The sequence below is a fragment of the Ranitomeya imitator genome, chromosome 2 (assembly GCF_032444005.1).
Source record: "Ranitomeya imitator isolate aRanImi1 chromosome 2, aRanImi1.pri, whole genome shotgun sequence".
NCBI classification, from domain to species: domain Eukaryota; kingdom Metazoa; phylum Chordata; class Amphibia; order Anura; family Dendrobatidae; genus Ranitomeya; species Ranitomeya imitator.
In genome coordinates, this window is record NC_091283.1 from 111,008,645 (window position 1) to 111,023,429 (window position 14,785).

Here is a 14,785-nt window from a genome sequence, read left to right on the forward strand (position 1 = left end):
GATTCTCACAGATGATACCGAGTGGGAGGGACTGCGTGATCTCTAAGTGTCATTAACTAAGAACACTCAGTTCTGTTCTGCTTGGATCAAAGTTTAAATGTCTTCACCAAACAAAATGCACATTTATCTCGCTTGTTTTTTTTTTTGTTACTTAATTTTACTGAAATAGCATCTAGTCATCCAAAATGAAAAAAAAAAGTAAAATTTTATATCAATTTCTGTTTGTACCAATGAACTTTTCCAGTTGTGTCAATTTAACTCAGAATAAAAGGGTCATAAACCCCTATAAGACTCAGCAGTTCTGTCCCTACTTCAGCAGAGCTGCTGAGCCCAGTGATTGGCTGCAGTGCTATTGATGTGATGTTACCACTGCAGCCTGTCAACAGAGGGGAGGCAGCAATGTAGACGCAAGGAATGGTAAGTAAAGCTCCAGTTCTTATTTTCACCCAGTGGGAATCTCTGAAGAAACCCCCTTAAGAGCGGGGTGGATGTGTTGGTTCATCACTCCTCTACAACTCCTTTGCTTACATAGACCCGGGTTTACATTTAAGTAATTGGCCTCCTGGGATATTTTGGGGTGGTGTGTGAATAATATTGAATTAGCTGACGGTTAATGCAGACTTTTAGGCATAATACCAGGTACAAAACATACTTTTGTTAGTAAGTTATCCGACTTGCTTATGTTTCAGAAAACATTGAAAAGGTTATCTACCCTTAAAGACGGTAAAACATTCTTCGGTGATTATGGACGAGTGTAGGAAAATGTCAAAATGTAAATCAGTTCCTCTAACCAAACATCTATCGCATTAGTTATGCCATACAATTGATTGACAGGTCAGGAAGATTGAACGTCCATCAAAATTAAGGGAAGCAGCCAAAATCTGAGAAGAAGAGCGGTGGTCACCGATGACACATGAGCCAGTAATAGTAAATAATTCTAAAGTGACAACCAGTATGGCTGCATGTCCCGTTGACTCTTTAACAATCAAGACTGAAAAATGACATTATTACTTTATGGTTTTGGTGAAAAATTAGGGTTTCTCTGGTTTGGACAATCCATCTTTATTATAAGGGACCCTTTACAATGACCAGTGCCGAGTCCTCTTAAGTAAGTCATTATTCACAGTTTTTCAAGCCACTGCTCTAGCTAAGACCTGTTTCACAATCCATGTATGGACCACAATATCTGGAGCGGCTGTGGGTCTCCTGACCCAAACTCAAGTGCCTCATATACATATATGCCTGTGAGGCTTTTGAGTTCAGGTCAGGAGACCTGCCACCAGTCAGGGCATTGCTGATTTCCCCGGACTAATCCTCCCTCTTAGGTCTTGTCCAGGCGACTGATTAAATCGGATGAGTACCATCTGTAGTTTTGACGGATACCACTTGTAGCCATGTTATTCTATGGGGCTGTGGCATATGTCCGATCTTTTTTCCTCAAACCCTTTGTAAATCGTAGCATGCATGATTTGCCTCGAAGAATCAGATGGCACTCGCCCATTGAAGTCTATTGTTAACCAACGTAATGGAGAAGGTGGAGAAATTTTTTTTCACACCCCTCCTTTGACGAGAAAATCAGATCCCACTCTGATCAAACTCTAAACAAACTATCAGAGAGGTATCATGTTAGGTCAGGGTCCCAACATAGGAGTACGCCTTGACGCTGGCTTTTGGGCTTACATGCATTGGCCAATTTATGCGCTGAGTCCCTTCATTTTTTTAATTTTCTACAGCAGTAAAGAAATTCCAATTTCATGTTTTTAATGTTTACATACCATAGCGTTACAGAGCGCAACTTTAATTTGTTAGTTACATATAGCGTGTCTCGCAGAGGTTGCACCAGTTCAAATTAGTCTTTTTGTTTGGAAGTGTCGGTCAGTCTTTTGATATTTGGTCAAACTCTGATCAGGGTCTGATTAGCATAATCAAACCCATTTTCCTGGATGGAGAGATAAAGTTCGTCTATACCTAACCTTATTGTGCAAGCGCGCCTCTATTGGCATGAGTGACATTATCTTGCAAAAGCAACGTCACCGCTGGCTCCTTGCGATCTTGAGCATGCGCGCCATTCCGATTTACTTGGAATGCACAATGAAGCTGTCAGGCTCCTTTTAAGTCTACACTCTTTTGCGTGTTTAAAAAAAAAAAGAAAATTTGCTATTGGATAAAAGTTTTATTGTAATTTATGTTCCTCATAGTAGATTTTCAATAAATGTATATATGTAATTATGTAAATTCTGTGAACTTCTGTTAACTTGTACTGACCAAAAACAGGAATCTCTACTACACAACTGTACACTGCATTTGCTCTTACATCTGTTTATGGTGTAATAAAATATATCACAATGTAAAGTCCAATTAAATTTAATCTACTTCGAAATGGTTTATGACCGTTTCCCATAGCTAGGTTAGTGCCCACATTTTCTCAGGCTTCAGAAGGAAACCACGAGTTCACTCTATGCAGAATGTAGAATGTGCTCCATATGACAGTCATGGATGTAAATGATGAGAAGGATATATTATAGCAAATTGGTTTTCATGACAAGAGGGGAAAAAAACTTTCAATTTTAAGCCTTGTTCATACAGTGAACAGGGAAAGACCCAGAGCGGTTACTTTTTTCTTTCTTTTTTATTATACTTTTTTTTAAGAGCATAAAGGAGATCCTTCTCAACAATTCTGATGCAGAATCCAGCATACAATACAGAAAGGGTCCATTCGAAGCAGAAGATTCTGTAACTGATTCATTCATCTGAACGTGGCGTGCAGAAAAAAACGCAATAATAATTGTAGCTTTGAAAGACAACTTTTATATTCCCGAGTTCGGTTGAAAGTGTTCTCTAGTGAAATCTCTCTGGTAACACCCACTTGGACTTAAAAAAAAATTAACCATCTAAGTGCCAAACACTATTTTAATATCTCCACAACAAAAATGCTAAATAAAAAAATAAACAAAAACAATACTAATGTTTTATTCTGCTCTGCAGCGCCTATTACACTGTGTGTCCAGTTCAACCTCAAAAAATCGGTGAAAAGGATCTTATTAAATAACAAGTCATGCCGTGAAAAATCGCTAAGCATGCTGTTTTTTAGTGCATTAAAACTGCATCACTGCACAATCTTCCCTTGAGAGATGATGTAGAGGTTTAGTAAATATTATATCAAACAGCAAATTTGACCCCTTAAAATTGATGACGGCTATAGATAAGTGAGGGATAAAGCAGTATAAAGATACCGACATATATAGTCACACAACTTGCGTGACCAAGGAGAACAAAGTTTAACCCTCCCTTTCCCTCCAATCACAAGTGTCTTGTCGGCATTTCCGTCAAAAGAAATATCCACGTCACACATTTAAATATATTGTCCAGGATTGGGACAAAAGTCACTCCATGTAACTGCAGACTGCCGAATTATGAGAGTGTGCGGTGAGCTCACTGTCACGATTCTCCAGTATTGCCGGTGTGTGTCACTTCGTCACTTGTATATGATTCGCACACCTGCGGTTACGTGCCAGCTAGATACGTTCAGCTTCTCTCCATAGAAGTGAATTAAGAGAAGTCAGACATGTCTACTTGGCACATGATTGCAAGTATGCAAATCACATACATACATCAATACCGGAGAATCGTGAGAGCGTGTACACTGCATGCTGTCAGGATTCGGCGGTCTGCAGTCACATAGAGCCTGGACAACCCATTTAATGCTCCCCGGATGGATATTAGAGCTGTCAATCAGAGCACAGGGCAGAGATTGGAGAGTCTAGAGACACTGCTAGGTAACAGAGTGATTTTCCTGTTAAATCTTTAGACTGGTCTAAGTTTACACAAAAAATTAGTTGGCTTATGTACTTTGTAAAAGAAATTTGGACAATTTTTGGTGCCTAGTGTTATACTTTGGGCCACGCTATTTCTGAGAATTCACACCGTTTTTATTAAAGCTACAACTCCTTCCAGGACAAGTCGCATAATAAATTTGATGCAGGTCACAAAATACAACTTTTTAGCATAAACTACACAAGATTTCTCTTGGATATAAGATAATGAATCTCCTATTCTGTGAGCGGTGGACCCTGAAGAAGCTCCTGTCCTCATCAACGACAGTGGCTTCCAGCAGAGGATCCGGACGGCCATATGTCAGAATTTGCAATATCTGTATCAGTTATCTGATTATTTTTACTTTTAAAGTTCATTTTTCCTAATTCGGGATGACATTTCGGGAACTTCAGAGCCAATTACTAGTTTTCCATAGAGTTATAATCTCACGTTACAATGGTTTCAACTTACAATGGTCGTTCCATAACCAGTTAATATTGAAACTTGAGAAACCACTAAACTTGAGAAACCGTCGTACGTCTGAACACTTGCTGAGCCCAACGGAACGCTCACTGACGTGTGCAATGTGTGTGTGTAGAATTTATTACATTTTTCGTTTTTTTTTTGGAAGATGTATGAATAATATATTTGACTGTTATTTATGGGAATGAAAAAAAGGTGATGCTGGGATGAGATGAAGTCATCATGTCATTGGTGATGTCCATGGCCTGGCTCACGTACCTGGTCATATTCAATTTCCCACTTTCACAATTGGATAAAAAAAGATAGTCAGGTATGAATATTGATTCTGATTCGCTTCTGTTCTCTTCTGTTGAGGTATCAGCCGCCGAGCTGTCCACGGAGAACGACGGGTCTGTGATTCTTGACGTGTGAGTGGAGACTGCTGGGGAAGCTTGCACGGAGGAGTTGGTATGAGAAAGGCTCTCCACGGAATCTGTTTAAAAGAGTAATCCCAGTGTTAGCATATTTACATGTCTGGAGACTGTACACATGCCATTTATTAAGTATCGAGGCAGGACGCAGCAAAGTCCAAATTGTACCAGGTGTTTATATTTCCTAAGAACACTGTTTCCCTGGCCGATAAACAGAGTGCAGGGAGTGGGGCCAACAAATGAGCTAAAAAATGATTCTCAGAACAAGCCTGTTTACATAATATCTGCTTCATGGGATGAAAATCTGCAGCAGTTTGTACTCGGATCTCTCCAGATTCCATTAGATTCCCATGATAGAATGAAGCCGGGGCTTAGCGTTGTCTACAGTAGCAGCCGACGACTCAGTACGGGGCAATCAGTATGCAGCAAAGGGACGGGAATTTACTTGTATAAAGATCTCCAACATTTGGATTCCGTGAAGAAGATTATGGAAGGGTTGTTTGACATAGCAAGAAGCCTTTCCTTTGTCAGGAGTGCCACTCGCTTACATGGCCTGTGTCTGGTACAGCAATCTACACCCAAAGCGTCTTCGATTGAGCTGCTGCAATACCAGACATAGCGTAAGAACAACTGTGGTACTATTGGTGGAAAGAAAAGGGTTGTCCGGGACTTAAACTTTGATGGTCTATCCGTAGGCGTCCTGAAATGCTCAGTTTAAGAGCTGCCCAGCACATGCGCCCTCTATTCAAATCAATAGGGTGTGGATGTGCAGTACTCAGCCACAGCCTCTATTCTGTTGTCGGACCTGTGCTGTGCAGCTCCGTAACGGAGCACTTCCGGCCACCACCGACACCAGGAACATCTGATTGGCAGGGGTGCCAGGTGTTGCACCCCCATCAATCAGACATTGATGACCTATCCTAAAGATATGCCATCAATGTTAAAGTCCTGGACAACCCCTTCAAGCTGGCCAAGCACATTAACTGTGTATTGTCCAAACCTGTTGATTTCAACATCTAACGTATATGGGAGCTTCTTGACTCTCCGTTGCATCCAACTGCATGATCTGTGTCTTCTGGAAGCCCACCATACACAGTACATGGTCATTTAGTTATGCTCTGCAAATATATATCTAATGCCTTTGTCCTGACATTTTTTTATGTTTTAACATATTGTAAAATAATTCTGCAAGTGCAAAATAAAGATTGCCACAAAAAAGTGCACCAACTTGTGGTTTACCACAAGCCTTTTCTAGGCGGCCACTGCAAGGGTTTAGGACAGACGCCCCTGCCCGTTGAAGCTTATGGAGAGCCGGCCTTCCTCCCAGCTTTCCCTAGGGTTGCTTGCCCAGCGTCTGTAGATAGCTTCAGTCTAGGTTTTCACATCTGCCGAAGGAGGCAACAACATGATTGGGTAGCCTGATAGCAACACACAATCTTCTAAACCACAGGGTGGACATCTCATAAGATCACAACATCCTGTTTTGTTTCTTGTGATGAACAATTATTGACAGTGAACATAATTTGATGCAAAAAAAAAGGCAAAATAAATAAAGATATGGCCCAGATATCCTCCTGGAATATGGAAAATTCCTAATATTAGCAGCCTTAGTTTATGTACAAATAGCATATCCTAATGGAATGGGGCTTGTGTATGGGAAAGTGTAAGGCTAGCTCCATCACTACTTTGCTGATGGTGTACACAGTGCATACGATCCTCAGTGGACACGTCACGGTTCTTATCACTGCCTCTTCACGCAGAGATAATTGTAAACCTATGGATTATTTCTATATGAAGCACTTAGAAAAATCTATTGAAAGCAGGTGAGATCTCCTGAGGGTGATCTAGACTGCAGGGACCTTATTTTCGTACTTTACTGCTTAGCGCAGTCAAATTGATATCTATGGACTCACAATTCCCAGGGTGCTTTGTAAGCTGACATACCAAGAGAAGAAATTAGGCCTCGGTCTAATGGATTAGCATTGGGTTTCCATAAATGGTGGTTTAGGATAGCCACCGTCCATACTAATGGGAACTGCATTAACTAAATGTTGTTCACAGATGGTCTAAAGCTGTCCATGGATATTAAATGAATGTCTCTTAAAATTGAATGTATATTCACCCCAATGGGAATGAATGACCAACTTCAATATTTTTGCTGTACTGATATCTGCCAGTCGCACCCTTCCTTTCCTTGAGTGTTGCCATTTACGAAAATATAATAAATAGCATATTAACGATAACGTTCCACTGTCAGTGGAAGGCTGGCAGCACTTAAAAGGCTTCCATGTATAGACAGGCTTTACGCCAGTCCCTCCATATAGCAGGTCCCAGTGGGGTCATTGCCTTCTCACTTTAAACACCTATACTGTGATCTGGACTTATGCAGGGGCACCTGGGTTGAGTCCATGGAGTAAATGCTGGCCTGTGCAGCAGGCTGGCAGCAGATGGTCAGAAAGCCAGGTCGGTATAGTTACAAAGTTGTCAGTAGGCAGCAGAATAGTCAAAATACGAGCTGAGGTCAGTAGTACCACAGGCTCGAGGAAGCAGAGATATTAGGACTGAACCACAGCTAAGTCAAACCTATAACTGGCACTTGAAGCAGAGAGGTAGGGGATTACGTAGTGTAGGGTAGCATCAAATGCTCAGAGCAGAAAAGTAACCAGCGAGAATGTGAGGAGTTAACCCACAACCTACCAGCCTGGTAGTTCCAGAATGATAATCAGAAGCAGAAAGTACAGAATAGATGTTATATTGCCTATTGTTACATGAAAGGAGAACATTCTCTAATCCACACTACTCCTTCTGAATCCCATACATTTGCTATTTCACATGTTGCATATGTGATATGGAGGATTTTACATGCAGATTTTAATTTAATTTCTATCACATGCTGCTTTTTTTAGGAGTGGAATCAGAGTGGAAATTGTCTTTTGTAGCAATGTCAACTCCTGTTGCGGAAATGCACCTTATCGGGGAGGATTGTACCCATTTATTTCAACGAGGACACTAAATCCGCAAATTAAATTGCTTGGAGGGCATTGTTGGATTGTATCTTTTGGCAAATTTCTACAACAAAAAAAATTATATGAAAAATGTATAATAAGTGTGGAAAGTATATGTGGACTTTAGATGCAGAAACGTTGTGCATTTCACTTTAGAAATCCGTACATAAAATGTGAACAATCCCAGCACCAGGGGAGAGGTGCAGTTATTGTTAGTGATGACAGTATCTGCACAGCTGGGGGATCGCACTCATCATGGGTAACGCTTTCGTAAGCTATTTCTTTCCTTTGAACTACACTGCCCACAAGTAAAGGTCCACAAGTGGGGAAGAACACAGATTTCTGGCTCATACTGAGACGAGCATTCCTATGCTTTTACACGCCAATAAATCAGGACCCATTTTTTTTTTTTTACTTTGTATAGGCTATAAGACATACAATCATATTGGGTGCCTAAAGAAAACAGAATTATGCTGAGAACAAGAAACAGTATGTGTTTAATGTACTCAAAGTCAACACACTAAATAACCTCCGTCCCCTTTTTGTGCAGTGAGTTACACAACTCATCAACTTTGACTTCCCTGGAATTACCGCTATACACTTAACGAAGAAATCTGATAAAGTCTGATGTGTTTAATAAGCATAAATGTAATACGTTCAGTTTTAATTAAAATGATCATTTATTTATTGGTGTTACAAGCACTCTAACTCCATAGACTGTAAATGCTGGAAAGGGCGGAAGAGGCATTATATTGGGGACAAGTTGTACTTTGCAAACAATCCCTCCTGGTAAAATGCTGATTTCAGAGGTCCTGCTCCTAATAACCTCCAGGTTGGTAAAGCTGCTGGCACCAGCATATTTTTGCTTTGCAGGGACACTGTAGTATTACACAACACCATGGAAAAGAGCAGCTGTAGCTGGTGCAGTAAGGCAGCACTGATTATAGGGGAACCTAAAGCTAAACGTCTCCATGCCCAGTACACATGGAATAATACAATAGTAAATTCTCTATAAGATAGCATTAAGTGCACCTATTGGAGGTGCCAGAAGTTACTTCATCAGTCCTGCTGAACTGACTAACCTGGCAGCATAGCCAGAGAGCACTATCTGGCCGCAAATGTAAAGGGTTAGCCTCAAAATAGTAAGTTATACCCAATCTATAGGATAGGAGATACGGTAACTTACTGACTGCTGGGGATCCGAAGGCTGCAACCCTCAGTGATCCACAGAATGGATTCCCCAACCTGGCTCTGCAAAGCTCAGTCTTCAATGGAGCGGAGAATTCCACACTCAACGTTGCTCCATTCATTGTCTATGGTACTAGGAAATACCTGAGCATGTCCCTTTCAGCTAGGCCAAGTTCCCTTGTCATACCAAGGTGCAGAAAGTATATACAACACATAATAAGTATGGTGCAAGTCAGGAATGACAGGTTTTTTGTTGCAAATTGAGCCAGAATTTAGGTGCAAATTCTACCCATTTTTTTTTTACACATTTGGTGCGTCTTTATATGTCTAGAGATATATCTCCAGTTTTTACTCCATCTCTTTACGGACGTGAGACATTTTATAAAGTCGCAATACATAAATTTGACTTAGACTTATTTCCATACCAAACCATGCCAACTTTCAAAACCACATTCAAAAGTATGTAAAATCACAAAAAAGTAGCAAATTTTTGTGCGAAAATGATGTGTAAATAATATATGAAACTGGCACAAAATCCTTGTTAAATTCCCTCTATGTTTTATTTCATATTATTTGCTTCCCTTTAAAGGGGCTGTACCAAGTTTGGAAATTATCCCCTTTGGATAGGAGAAAACTGCCCAATCACTGATTGTCCTATCGTTTAGGGTCCAATCCTCAGAATTAGGACTCTGAACAGCCACGAGTGAATGGAGAGGTAGTCGATCGTGCCCACCGCCACTCCATTCATTTTTATGGGAGTGCTAAAGACCAGCCAAGTGCAGCACTCAGCTATCTCCGGGGGTCTCAATGTTTGACACCTGCCTATGTGCGTCTTGTGGGAAGTATGAATGTATCCACACACAGTAGATACAAATATAGGCGCAGATGACCAATTGACCATGAAGTGAAAAATCATTTATTGGCAAAGTCAAGCGAAGGATTTTTCACTCATCCTCTTCATCGTCTGCCAGTCATCTGCACTTATATTAGTGGTATTTATTCATACCCCGAAATGTACTAGCCCTACCAGCGCCTTTTTTTGGTTTAATGTATGCCTGTGTGTCTCTGCATCATGGCTATGCCGGGGTTAATAGATACTAATGCCCCATTTGCCACAACCATGTACCGTAATTCTACCTTGATAGCTGCACAGCAGGGGAGACGGGGTCCACTGCTACAAGATGGGCATCATGTGTAATAGTCACTCCTCTCTGAGGGGACAGAGCTGAGGCAAATTGATCATTCCCCAGTTTTCCCCCAGACATTGTCAGCTTGCTTGCACCCATTGATGATGGATTTGCAGGGCCTCGGTGTAGAGGCTGACCTTCCTTAAAGTCCTTGCTTACAGTCCTAGACTATGCTCATATTTGTATTGGTGCGTATAATCTATTGGATGTGAAAAATGATGGACCCCATTGTCTCCCAACAGACCCCCACTAATTTATAGCAAGGTACTTGATGATTTGGATGTTGTGATAGAGGACGGTGATATCATGCCTTTCGGTGTACAGGCAGCATATTGCAGACTCAGGCTCATAGAATAGAAACCTCAAGCTGTTCCTCTTGTCCCCACCTGAGGCTGGCCGCCTATTTGACAACTGTCCTGGGCCGAGAGGGTGCAAGTTTTATGCAAAGCCCCGGTGGGCTTGGAGCAGTGCTGGGGTGGGATCTAAACTTCTCCAGAAATGGTGGCAACTATGCAATTGTGAGCACCACAAAAAAACTCAAAATGCAGAAACACCCCCCAAATCAGTCACATGTTGTATGTTACGTCCAAATGGGAATAGCCTCAATAACATAATGAACCAGATAATATATTAGGATGTTATTTTCTAATTACAGGCAAATAGAAATATAGTCCACAGGAAGGCTAATGTCTGTCCTTTCACCCCACCTCATCATATCATGGGGCATTTCGGGGAGCATCCATGCACCTCCTTCCACATAGTATGCACAGTAGGCTGCTAATCACCCCTGAGAGTAGGGAGAAGTAGGGCGACATCTCCCTAATACACGAGGAGAGCTTATATCCATGATTCCGCTGTACTATTTCATCACTCCTATGAGCCAAACCGCACAAAACGGATGTCATATCAGAACAAACCTGAACGTAATAACTGGCTATGCAGGACAATATATGCAGAGGATATAGCTGCTTTAGGCTACTTTCACACTAGCGTCGTGCACTGCACGTCGCAATGCGTCGTTTAGGAGAAAAAAAAACGAATCCTGCAAAATTGCTTGCAGGATGCGTTTTTTCTCCATTGACTAACATTAGCGACGCATTGCGATGCTTTGCCACACGTCGCAACCGTCGTGTGACGGTTGCGCCGTGTTCTGGCGGACCATCGGCAGCAAAAAACGTTACATGCAACGTTTTTTGCAGCGTTGTGTCTGCCATTTCCGACCGCGCATGCGCGGCCGGAACTGCGCCCCCACCACCCCGCAACTCACAATGGGGCAGCGGATGCGCTGGAAAAATGCATCTGCTGCCCCCGTTGTGTGACACTTGCACAGTATGCATAGGTACGTCAGGCCGACGCAGCGCGACGGCTCCGTACCGACGCTAGTGTGAAAGTAGCCTTATTTGCTTTATCCAGATAAGTGACATTTGTTTGCATCACTATAGCTTTCCCTACAAGATATCAATGAGTGGAACAGGCCATCACGAGAGGTGGTGAGTTCTCCTTCAATGGAAGTCTTGAAACAGAGGTTGGACAGACATCTGTCTGAGATGATTTAGTGGATCCTGCTTTGAGCAGGGGGCTGAACACGATGACCCTGGAGGTCCTTCCAAACTCTAACATTCTAGGATTCTATGATATAACACAGGTACAATTATTTTTTGCCCTGTATATAATGTTCACTATGAAATACCTACAGGTCTGTGCACAATAAATGAAGAGCGTAAATGAGCTGCAGTAAGAAATGACAATGCGAGCACAACAATTTGCTTCTTGCTGTGTTTTTACACCAGATGGACCACATGGCAGGAACAGTTGTGTCCTGTCAGGAAGTGTCTAGCTGCAGATGTCCTCACAATATTCTCCTAGCAGTTACTGTACTAGCAGCGCCGTTCTGTACGCTCCCTATGGGCTGGCTGCTAATCTGTCCCCGTTACCAAAGTGTGTGTCATGTCTTCAATTACTGAAAGTGATTCTTGGTGACTTTTGTGCATCAAAAAGACTCCACACACATCCTCATGTACAGCACCATGGAATCAATGGCGCTATATAAATAAATAATAATAATAATTAATAATAATTTATAAGAATCATCATCATAGCACACAGGGGTCAGGGTCAGGATCAAACACGGGTTGATACAAAGACAAATCCCTTTAATTTTGTATACATTGACTCTTTGTGCACATTACTAGTCTATTGTTACCAATTGCATGAAGATGGTGTAAAAGGTATTTTGGGGAAGAAAAAGTATTGCGGATTCCCCACCAGTAACAGTGACGTAACGTGTTGCTATCTTACAGTTGTTGACTCAAGTCACTTGCTCTATGACTCTCATCCAGATATTTACTGCAAATATGTAACTTACTTTTTTTCACCAATAATACCAATAATATACAGTATTCATATTGAACAGAACATTATACTTACAAAGAAGAACAATACTTACATTTCTAGGCTAATAAAATCCTCTTATTGTAAGATGTTTAGCCTGTAGTTCACTGTTAGTGTTTTTGCCTCCCATAAAGGGGTTGTCTGGTTAAAACAAGGTACCACCTATCACCAGGGTAAGTGATAACTTGTTAAAAGGTGGGGGTCCGACAGCTGGGACCTGCACCAATCAGTAGAATGGGGAACCATCACCGTTAGAGTGCCTGCTCGACCGCTGCTCCATTCATTCTCTATGGGACTGCACTGCACACAGCTTTTCCTTGCAGTCCCATAGAGCAGGGGTCCCCAACTCCAGTCCTCAAGGCCCACCAACAGGTCATGTTTTCAGGATTTCCTTTGCATTGCACAGGTGATGCAATTATTACCTGGACAAGACTAAGGAAATCCTGAAAACATGACATGTTGGTGGGCCTTGAGGACTGGAGTTGGGGACCCCTGCCATAGAGAATCAATGGAGCGGTAATTGGGTGTCAGATGTGCCATTTTATAACAGGGATAAAAGTTCCCTGTTGGGGATAAAAATTCCCCAGTCTACTAATTTGTACAGATCTCAGCAGTGGAACAACCACCAATCAGCAAGTTACTACCTATCCTGTGGATAGGGTATAGCATGGACAACCCCTATAATAAGTACCTGAGAAGGTGGTCTCTCTCTATCAGACTCATTCCCTTTCTTAATCTCTTGGAATAGCCACCATGCAGTACAATGCAGTTATCCTGCTGAGAGAGGTTCCAGCATAGAGAAAGGAGCGGTTGTCGTGTTCAAGGCTTAGCCATCTGTGATAATAAGTCTAAGGCTAGTTGCAGACCAGTATATTTCCTAGAATCCTAGAATGTTAGAGTTGGAAGGGACCTCCAGGGTCATCATGTCCAACCCCCTGCTCAATGCAGGATTCACTAAACCATCCCAGACAGATGTCTGTCCAGCCTCTGTTTGAAGACTTCCATTGACGGAGAACTCACCACCTCTCGTGGCAGCTTGTTCCACTCATTGATCACCCTCACTGTCAAGAAGTTTCAGTTTTATCACATTGTTTCTCGTGTTTCCATGTGCAAATGAGAAACACGTCATCTGAGAAAATTGGATCAGTTATGCTAATCAGACTCTGATCAGAGTGTGATCCGATTTTCTTGGATGTGGAGTAGATAGAGAAAAAAATGTCTCCATCTTCTCCAGTCTATCAGTCCAAGGAAATCAGACTACACTAAGATGTCATCCGAACGCAGTCCAATGTTTTCCACAGACTCATTGAGTTGAATGATTGTGCTTGATCAAAATATCAGATCAAACTCGGGTATGTAGTGATTTTTTCCTTGGATCGTCTCTGTCCGAGGAAACAATCAGACATGTGCACGGCGCCATCCATGTGATCCGATGTTTTGTCGGATCGCACTGGGACAGCAATTACACTTGTGTGCATCTGCTGTTAGTCCCATTTACAGAAGACAATTGGCACTACACAGCTGACAGTGAACTAGTGATACCGTGTTTTTCGGATTATAAGATGGACTTTTTTCCCCAAAATTTTGGAGGAAAATGGGTGTGCGTCTTATAATTCGAATATACCTTACTGGCCGTGGTGAAGCAGGGTCCCAGGGTAGCTACTGGAGGAGGCAAGACTAGCGTGTAGCTGCAGGCCGCAGATTGGGATGAGGGGGTGTTTGGAGGTGCGACACTGCGGGTGTTCGGTGGTGTGAGGGCCCCTACGACATTTCCATGGTTTCCATTGTAGTGGACTCTGGGAAAATGGCTGCCAGGGGCAAAGCATGCACAGATGGAGCTCTCGGCACCAAGTTCTTTGGAGATGAGATCTCAGCGCCAACATCTCCATCTGCATATGTGACGCCTCCGGCAGTCATTTTTCCAAAGTCCACTGCAAAGTAAACCATGGAAGTACGGGAGCTCCGGGCTTTCACAAGATGTCGGTGGAGCCTCCGCACCACCGAACACCCGCAGCGTCACACCTCCAAACACCCCTTTCTCCCAGTCTGGGGTCCGCAGCATCACCCCACTCCTTTCTCCACCAGCAGCGACCTGGGACCCTGCTTCACCGCAGCCACCACCCCCCGGTAAACAATAAGACACATGGATTGTAAGAGACAGCACCATTTTATTTAAAAAAAAATGTTCTCCTATTTTTCTCCTCAAAATTTGGGGTGCGTCTTATAATCCGGTGCGTCTTATAAACCGCAAAATACGGTAAGTGCTATTCATCTATTTAGAGCTATTAGTATGGGTATGTACAAAAGT

General features: G+C 42.3%; 1 protein-coding gene across 1 annotated transcript in view; it reads right to left on the reverse strand.

Annotated features, from left to right (window-relative positions):
- GAB3 (GRB2 associated binding protein 3) overlaps positions 1-14,785 on the reverse strand; it is a 144,412-nt gene that overhangs the window by 40,110 nt on the left and 89,517 nt on the right. The window contains exon 3 of the mRNA XM_069747157.1: positions 4,555-4,768. Within this exon, the coding sequence (XP_069603258.1) occupies positions 4,555-4,768 (214 nt within the window). The remainder of the gene's footprint in view (positions 1-4,554; positions 4,769-14,785) is intronic.